This window comes from Poecilia formosa, unplaced genomic scaffold, assembly GCF_000485575.1.
Source record: "Poecilia formosa unplaced genomic scaffold, Poecilia_formosa-5.1.2 Scaffold140, whole genome shotgun sequence".
Classification (NCBI taxonomy): domain Eukaryota; kingdom Metazoa; phylum Chordata; class Actinopteri; order Cyprinodontiformes; family Poeciliidae; genus Poecilia; species Poecilia formosa.
The window spans coordinates 1,148,859-1,158,530 of record NW_006800079.1 but is presented as its reverse complement, the minus strand read 5'-3'; the positions used below and the strand labels follow the sequence as shown (position 1 = coordinate 1,158,530).

General features: G+C 35.7%; 1 protein-coding gene across 1 annotated transcript in view; it reads right to left on the bottom strand.

The window, feature by feature from the left end:
- Positions 1–9,672, bottom strand: part of LOC103145332 (partitioning defective 3 homolog B-like) — a 219,865-nt gene that overhangs the window by 164,916 nt on the left and 45,277 nt on the right. Inside the window, exons 4-5 of the mRNA XM_016676721.1 lie at positions 7,838–7,932; positions 507–577 (exon numbers count right to left, since the gene is read on the bottom strand). Coding sequence (XP_016532207.1) covers positions 507–577; positions 7,838–7,932 — 166 coding nt within the window. The remainder of the gene's footprint in view (positions 1–506; positions 578–7,837; positions 7,933–9,672) is intronic.

The window sequence follows — 9,672 nt, the reverse complement described above, 5'->3', positions numbered from 1 at the left end:
TGCGTGCGTGCGTGCGTGCGTGCGTGCGTGCGTGCGTGCGTGCGTGTGTGTGCGCGAGACCCTGACCCTGTTTTGGCAGTCTTTTGTAGTTAGCTAATGATGGAGTTTTTAACAGTAAATATATCTGCAACAGCCTTGATCTGGATTAGAAAACAGCTTTAATGAAGAGAAAGTGGGACAGAGGCACACTCATGAAAACCAATGAACATGGATGTTGCACAAACAAAACCTTCTCATTGGACAAAAACACTCATTTCAGACAAACAAACGTAATGGTTTGGCACATTATCTGGATAAATTACTAGAAAAGCAGATGAAGACAAAATCAGTACAGATGAGGACCACAAGAGGATTTACAGAAAGAAATCGGCTGAAACTCTTTTGATAGTAATCAGTTTGATCTTTTGTTTTCGGTCTGTTCAATCAGAATGCTTTTCTTTTTTCCTCCAGATCAAAATTTTAATTTCTCATTCATCAATGATCCATACAGAAAAAAAGGCACTGACCTGCCACTGAAGGTGTTTTTGACTGGAGCTCGTTCCATCCCTCTAGGCCCCTCCACTTCAGCACTGGCTGCCTGCAGAGCACACACACAAACACACGCACACACATCTGTCTTATTAGTCAGCCAGTGACTGGGAATTTTTAACACATAACAATAGCAGGGAATCAGTCAAAAGAAGAGATTACGCTAATTTTAAGAAAAGTCACTGAATTAAAAAAAAAAAAAAAGATGTAAGCAGGTGCAAGAAAATCAAAAAAGCTCCAATGTTTTGATTTTAACCTTAATGAACTCCATTTGAAATTCTGAACCCAACAGTTAAATTTTTATAACTAAAGACTGACTGGAACACAAAGGGAGAAAAACGAATAAATATGTGAAGTGATGAGAGAAGAAGATGCTAATTTGATCAACAGATGAAGCACTAATTAATTTTTGAAGGCAAGCAGACGGTCTTGTTAAGCAGTAATAAATAAGAGTATTAGTGTGCATGGCAACCAAACGTGAAAGGAAGAAAGGTATTATTTTTCCACAATATAGTATGATTTACTGCAAACTAATTGTAGCAGTTCTGAAGTCAATCCAACATATCTGAAACATTTATTTATTTTATTCACTTGATTTGTTATATCGCTCAATCTCAATAAATTACAACATCATTAAGATACTAATTTTAATGATATTATTACTCTTATAAAATATTACTCTATTTATTATGTTTAAAAGTAATAAAAAGAATGGTAGAAATGTGGCTTCAAGCAAATGAAGCTGATACATTTGGATAAGATTTTCAATGACAAATTCATACCTTTCAGAATGAAAGAAACCAGCTACAACAAAAGGTATTTTTCTTTTATTAGCTATGCTTTGTTGCTCTTGTTTTAGCATCACAGTATCTAGGGCCACAAACATCCAACAACTTTTTTATTCAAAGACAGACTTGTGCTTACAAATTAATTAAACTTGGCAAATACAGTATGTTATTGAAAAGAAAGTCTTCTAGACCAACAAACTCGAAAAGATTCAACTCCAATGGTTAGGAACTTTAACAACTTTCTTTTTTTAGGACAAACTTGAGTCTTTGTCACCGTTGTACCAGGTCTTTTGATCTGATCATTTTAAATGCAAAACAAACTGTTGAAAGTGCAACATATGGCTATTTCAGTTTTATAGTGGCACAAATGTGTATAAAGAAAGAAAGAAATTTCACTGCAGTACAAAGATAAACATGCTTCAAATTATAAGGATATTCAATTCATATTAGAAGTTCCAGATTTACACATAAGCAAATATGCAACTATCACAGGGTCATCTCGGAGTAGGCGTACACCCCGGCCACACATTTGTGTAAACATATGGAGGCGAGCACACAGGTCAATAAGGTTATGTGTTAGTAGATGCCTCTAATGGATTCAAAACATGACCTTCAACCTTTTACCCCCACCATCCTATCCACCCATATGACCCACTCTGACAACTTCAGAAGGAAAAATCTGAGAAAAGAGAAAGAATGAAAGAGCAAACTGAGTCGAGAATCAGATAAACAGCGGATGTAAAGAGATGTAGGAGGGCAAGATGAAACCTAATAAAGACCGACGGCCAGTGCAGTAAACATATGTTAAAGCTTTAGTGGATTGGAAATTAATTGGTCTGGTCTGGCTGTTAATGCTGTCATTTGAGCTTAATTAGTAAAAAGATGACAGGTGACATTAATTATCCCAACCTCACTGTCATGACAGTCACTCATATATTAATTGCGGAGCTACTGGTGCTTAATTGTGTGTCTCATTTAATGAATGAATGCAGAAATAGTTTCTCTGCATCATTCTCTCTATGAAAGAACAACATATTAATTACAAAGGCCAGCAATGCCTGTAACTTATGAAAGGGCAATTTAAAGCAAGTAAATGAATCTGAACGAACAAATGTGCCTCATTATTCACATAAACATTTGAGCGATTTCATAAAACACAGACCAATTACAGTTATTGAACTTCTTGTAGAAAGGGCAGCAACAAAAGTTGCACCTTGTACAAATTATTGTATTAAAAATGATACATTGGTTTTCAAATTAAGACAAGAGCAATATTAATAGCATTATATGTTGGAGCAATTTGTACACTTTGCACCAAAAAGTGGAGCGTTTAAGGATGGTGAACGTCTAAGTTCATTTCAATGGTGTGAAGAAGGTAAATGTAACAAAAAGAAGCAAAAAAAAAAAAGAGAAAGGAGACAACTACTTGCCCAAGAAAGCCTTCTATGAATTGAAGCAAAGTTGTAAAGAAGAGTGGGGAAAAAAAGTACTCCACAATTATGAAGAAGACTAAGACATACAAAAAACCAGTAGTTCAATTTTACATGCTATGGGAGGTTATACAAGATATTTTATTATGGAGTGTTTCCTATAAAAGTACAGACATATGCCGAACCCTTCTTCCTCCACCCCCCCCCCACACACACACACACACACACACACACAACTATAATATCAGGATAGAGCACCAGGGTAAAAAAAAAACATGGGTTTCACCAAAATGTAGAAAATAGGTATAAGAAAAAGAGATTAAAAGACCACATAATTTTAGAAAGCAAAATAAAACCACATTAAATAACAAAGATTTATGTAACATACTGAGGGGGAAAGCTATGAAAAAAAAATAATACATCAGTCTGTCAAGATTTGACATCTTAATCAATACTTTTGAGCATTAGTGGCCCTCCAAAAACTGAAGGACAGAAAAGCAGGATTTCCATTTTAACTCTATGATTAATAATCCTGCGTTAAGTAACTACTGCTCGTGTATAATAAATGGGCTGCAAGCATTTATTATTCTTGGTCCAATTTAATAATTGCTCAAAGTGGATAAAAAGACCAAACTATTAGTGATATTACTATTTAGTAGATGACCAATCAGCCAAAGTGTTCCCTGAATTTTCTCCTAGGGTGAGTATGATAAATGTTGGAATGCTGGCGTTGCATTTTTTACCATTTATACTGTATACATAGTTTATAGTTTCATGTTTATCTATATGAAAGTTGTAACCTGAAGATAAACAGTGAAAAAATTATGAATTAATAAAATGTGTTTATTTCTAGTACTTTGCACCTGAGTCACAGCTTTATAATAGGAGGTAATGGAAATTATTTATTATATTTATATATTAAAAACAAAGTTTTTAATACTGCATAATAAATACCTTCTACTTTTTGCAGATTCTAATAAAATCAATACTCTGCTAAGCTTTCAAATTGTTTTATCAAAAATGCAAATGTGGATTGGATGAAATAATGTCAGCACCAACCATGCAGGGTAACATACAAGTCAAGTACGTGCATATGAACCACACACAGAAACAAATGTAGCATGACAAATAAGTGCTCTGCTGTCTTATTAACCCCAAATGTACTCTGTGCATAAGTAACAACTCCTTGTCTAACTATCACATTACCAGCAACCTTGTGTATCAATATTTATTTGACCTTACTTGTGTGTTTTTAATATAAATAATAATACAAGCAAAAAATATATTTTTTTTTCCCCGAGTGCATTTATTTTCAAGTTTAAACAAGAATTGTTCGGACTGTAGGACTTAATCTTTTAGAGATTAAAACTACGTAAAGGAAGGGGCAAGTGAGTAGGAGAAAAGACAGACAGAAGAAAGACAGAAAATTACTGCAAAAAGAGTACTTTCTTCCCTTCACTGCTCCCACCAAAAGGCCAAGTGACAATTTGAACAATTACCCTGGAGCCATTACCTCTGCTGGAACCTGACTGGTTGGGAAGGGCCAGATGAGTGAGTGAGTGTGTGTGTGGGAGTGTGTGCACATACCAGGATGTGGATGCAAGAGGTAAGGGAGAAAAAGTAACCACAAGGTAAAAAAAAAAAAAACTTATATAAAGAGAAAAAAAAGTTTTTTTATTTATTTACAGCAGATGCTTCTCCAGAGTCATTTACTGCATCGACACTTATGTGGTGGTTGTTACAGCACAGCAGGTGTGAGAGTGAAAAGCAAAGACAGCAGGAAGATTTGAGACACTGAAGGCCATCAAGCAGGCAGGAAGCTGCTGGTTAAAGAAAAGAGACAATTTTCTTTTCTTTTTTTTTGCTTTAAAGCTTTAATAATTAGACCAATTTTAACACTTTAACAACAGTTTTACAATAAAACTCTGACTCAGGTGCAAGATACCGCAACGTTTAGCTAGCAACAGTAAGTTTTAGATCCACAAAGACGAAGCTGTTGGATTTAAAATTCAAGAGAGCCACAAAGTGTTGGTTCTAGAAGATTAATGGCTACTCCTATTGAAAAAGATATATTTTTTCAAATATTAATGTTTTTTTTTCCTTTCAAGATAGATATTATGTCTATTTTTACAAAGCCTTTCACTAGTCAAACATGCAACATGTTTGACTAGTGAAAGGCTTTGTAAAAATTAGTGCCAAGTTATTAAGAACTGAGAGTTCAAAGAAGGATTGCTGCAAAGATGTTGAAGGAAAGCTGTAACAGGCCATGTTCACACGGAGATAAACATGCTACATTTTTAGAAAGGATCCAGAAAAAATGTGAAAATGCTGCAGTAGGTATGCCAAGGCAAAAACTGTCAATATAAGACAGCCACAGAATGAAGCAAAACACATAGAATACTAAAAGGCACCAAATTGGTTAATTGTAAGATTGAGGCCCATGTGGGTTAGGGATAGAGATAAAGTTAGTACCTCACAGCTTCGAAAAAATGACATGGCTCGCAAAATCCTTATCGAAACATGAGATCGCCATTTTGAAATGTTTCCACTCTGGGAACTGTTTTCGAAAATAGTTTCTGGTCTCCCAAACCTCTAGATCTGTGTGAATGCACAACCTAAACAACAAAAAACCTTTGCAGAAGCACCTAATCCCATCTCTGCGAGGACTGGGCCTCAGGCTTTGCAGAAAAAAACTGCAAAAAAGTATCTAAAGCCTGATTTTAAGAGTTTTGTGACATAGACTGTATGTTGAGGACAAACACACTTTAAGGTTTTACCGATGCTTGTTTTCAACATAACTCCACTTATAGTTTGCAGATCTGAAATGTAGTAGAACCAGGGAACAATAGGTTATCTATAAGATTTGGTTACCATTAGTTTTCCTGTGTCATTCAAATGATTTACTAGTTTAAAGAAACAGCTAGTTGTAAAAAGACACACCTTTATGTAAGACACTACTAAATCTAATTCACATTGCAGTTAACATGGATTGGAGCTGGGAAATGTTGATATAAGAGAATAAGGCTGTAATGCTCACACCTAACATAACACTTTAGCATGCTGTGTACATGCTGCACTTCTCAAATACTTGGTTGCCCTGAGCAACATTAAGTAGAAACACTGACCACCTCTGAGAACCAAACATATTCCCTAAACAAAATGAACCTTGCAAGCATATCATTCTAGGGGGAATACAGACTTATTAGGAAAGGATGTTTGTCCAGTAAGGAGTCTCGAGGGGAGAAGGCTCATCACTCAACAGTCCAATCATGCATCGAGTTAATTTAAGCGGTGAACTTGAGGGATCTTCTGTGTTCAACAACAAAAGAGGAATAAGAAACAGTGACACCATCAACAGCCAGCAAAACTACATCTCTAACCAGCTAGAAGCCTGTGTGTAAATGGCTATTTTATTCTACAAGGGAGGTAGGTGTAAATGTCAAGAAAATGAAGACATTCTGAGTACAATATAACTAATTACTATGTAATATGAATTAATGCACATAATATGCAATGTTTAGGTTTAAATTATTTGAGGATCTTAAGAGTTATGTCATGATTCAAGAAGCTCCTGTTTTGGATGTGCCAAGGATCATTTGCTCAAGAAGACAATTTCTAATCGGCACTTTATAAAAGATAAAGTGAACTTTGTTGAATGTTGTTTCTGTTCACTTTTTGTACTTAAGACAACATAGCCAGATAAAAAGACATCTTGCACTTCACTAGCATTGAAAGTAGAGAACCTGAAACTGAGCTCAGCAGTAGTAAGGGAGGAGCAGATGAAGCTAACAAAAACTGTGACCTATGACCTTCGAGAAAGTCAGAGATGGCCTCAAAAGATAGAAGGGGGGCAAACTCTTGAGAGTCATCCATTTTCATTAATGGAGCCTGATGTGGCAAAATGTGTCTGAGAAGAAAAGAGGGGAAACAAGACTTGTGATTTACCCCCTCTCTTTAACCACATGTATCCTCATATGTTTGCACTGAAAGGGAAACTGCTGACCTGTGTCATTGTGCCACTTGAGGATTAAAATCCTGTTGCCTGTCTGGACCATTGATTCGGCAGTACACATGCTGCTAGGTTAGGTTGAATATATTCATGTTTTTAATTTATTCTTAACTCCACTGGACAGGAATTAATCACCACTTGCAAGATTTTAAATGTAAACGACTCCACTCAACTGAAGAAAAAAGGTGTGTTGCAAACTTTGAAACTGAGAACAAGAATGCTTTTCAAGTAAAAGGGCAAGAGGTCACTAAAATCAAAGTGTTTATCCCCTTGAGGATCTTAATGTGCTTAGCATATTTAATGACAATCTGCCTATTAGATTACAAAAGCACTGGAGAGAGTTCATAGTGATAATATATCAAAGTAAATCAATATCTCCAAAAAACTAAGAGACTTCTACAAACAGGGAAAATATGAGAAATTTAATCCTGAAAAGATTGGTTTAAAGACTAATTGAAAGAGACTGTTTGTGGAAGCCTGAGAAGAATAGATCTAATATTTAAATTGTATTAAATTTGAATTTTAAACAAAAATCAGATGAGAGTAGTCAACCACTTTGAAGATTCCATCAAAGGTGCTTTGATATGACAACTGTTTCCAACAGGTAAGCAAACTATTCCTGATGATAACTTCACAAAACCTAATTTAGAAAAAATATATATAATAATAATAATAATAATATAGCTATAAAAATGATCAGAACTACTACATATTAACGAAAGAATAACCAGCAGTCCACATGAATACAAAAAAAGCAGACAATCATAGATTATCTCTGAAGCTTTGGGGAACAGGGCTGAATGTGTAGATCAGTGAAGTTATTTAGCGTCTTATTACATAGAACAAGTTTCCTGTACCCAATTTTACTGCCCTGTAAAACTGGGTACAGACAAAACACTTATCACCCATTCTCATGCATTCATGTACAAATCATTGAACATTGGCCTGTGTTAATCAGACTCTCCAACATGTCTTCTAGGTTTCTTATTAACACAGACAAATTTAATTTATTTATTATGCATGTAAATACTTTTAAGCTCGTTGATATTTTCTTTATTATTACCACAACTTCTGAGTCTTACCGTCACAGAGCTATCTTCATTGTAGGAGGGTTCAGCCTCTGTTGTTTGGGGGTTGAGGGCGGAGTCACTGCTGCTCCTCACCATCAAGGGTGTGTCTGAAAATAAAACACACAACGAGAGACAAACTTATAAATATGCAATATATGGTGGCTACATTACATAAAAGGAAAAGCAACAAAGGCTTTGTTATGGCCTTTGTGATCAGGCCATCACAAAGTCCTGATCTCAATTCTATAGAGAATTTGTGAGCATTTGTAACTGGATCGCGTGTGCAAGCGACTGATTTACACCAGTTTTGTTAGGAGGATTGAGCCAAAGCTCCAGGAAACTAATGTGAGAAGCTTCTGGGAGGAATGAAGGAATGACAATCATCGCTGATACCAACCAAATGTACGAAGACTTTTGATTTTGACAACAAATACATTTCTGACATAGTCTTTCTCTCATTATCGTGGCATTTAGCAAATAATTTTGATGATTGTAACTAAACTAAGACAAAAGTTTGGTCTCATGTAACTTCAGACAATGAGAAAAAGAAAGTATTTTTTATTTGATGTATGTAAACGTCTGGTTTCAACTTTAAACTGAAATGAGACCCAACTCATTTCTTTTGAACAACCACAGAAAAAAATACAATCTGCCTCAACAACAGGCCAACAAGATGTTGCATTAAATTGCCATTCAGTGATGTGCAAAGCCCAACTCTTTGCTTAAAACAAAAACATGCAAAGTGTGCAAGATATATACTATTTGAACCAAAACCCATTTTCAACTACAGCATCTTAATCAACTTAACAGCCAGCCAAATTTGTGTATGTATGTCCACATGTATAAGTAACATACAAATCCCACAATCTCGCACTGAATGTTCTGACAGCAAATGCTGCAGAGGTGACAATGTGCGGGAAGTGTGAGAAGTTAATGTATTATCTGCTCACATCCCATCGGTGAACACACTGTTGTTCATGCATCCAAATGGCCAATAAGTGGCTGATTTGTAGATTTGTGTGTGCAAGTAGGTAACAGATGATAATGGCTCTTTTCTTCACATCTCATCGGCCCTCTGCATAAAATCATCATTTACCAAAAACTGATAAATGGAACACACCGCGCTGCCGCTTGTGCTGCTGATGGGGCTTTGGGAGAAGAGTGAAAATGAGAGGAAAGTCAACACTGCAGAAAGCTAAGCAAATAAATAAGACTTAATATGCTGTGGTTTTTATTAAGATGCATGTGGTACACTCTAAAGATCCACCATCCCCACTCATAGGGACCATCAATCTATACATATACATTAAGAACACTGTCATGTACTCGCCTAAAGCTCAATTGGGAATATAATGGCAAAGGTGGTAGGGTGAGTGGAGGGAACTGTACACTGTTATAGTACTCTGAAGACATACCAAATGATATTTGTAGGGTCATATATTGATTGTCACAAATGGACCCATGGTGATCTTAAGAACTACTGGGGGATATGGATTACATCAAACCTCTAATCAATTCATCTCCTCAAAGGAAGACAGTTACAGGGAGATGGTTTGATGGACGTGATAAAAGGTAAAAATGAAAGATATTTATTTCAGACAGACTAGTAATTTCTGCTGTATGACATGCACAATGCCTCAGTAAAGTGTTCATACTCTTAGAACTCCTTTTGTGAGTTTCAGGCTACAGACGTCAATGTATCTTAATGGGATTTTTTTTGATCGGTTAAAACACTTGTTTTCCAGATTTGTTTTCCAAGGCAAAAATTTTAAACATGCTCTTATTTTTATTGGACTTCTCTGAATCAATACTTTGCTGAAACACCTTTGTTGCAGTGGACCCCCCAT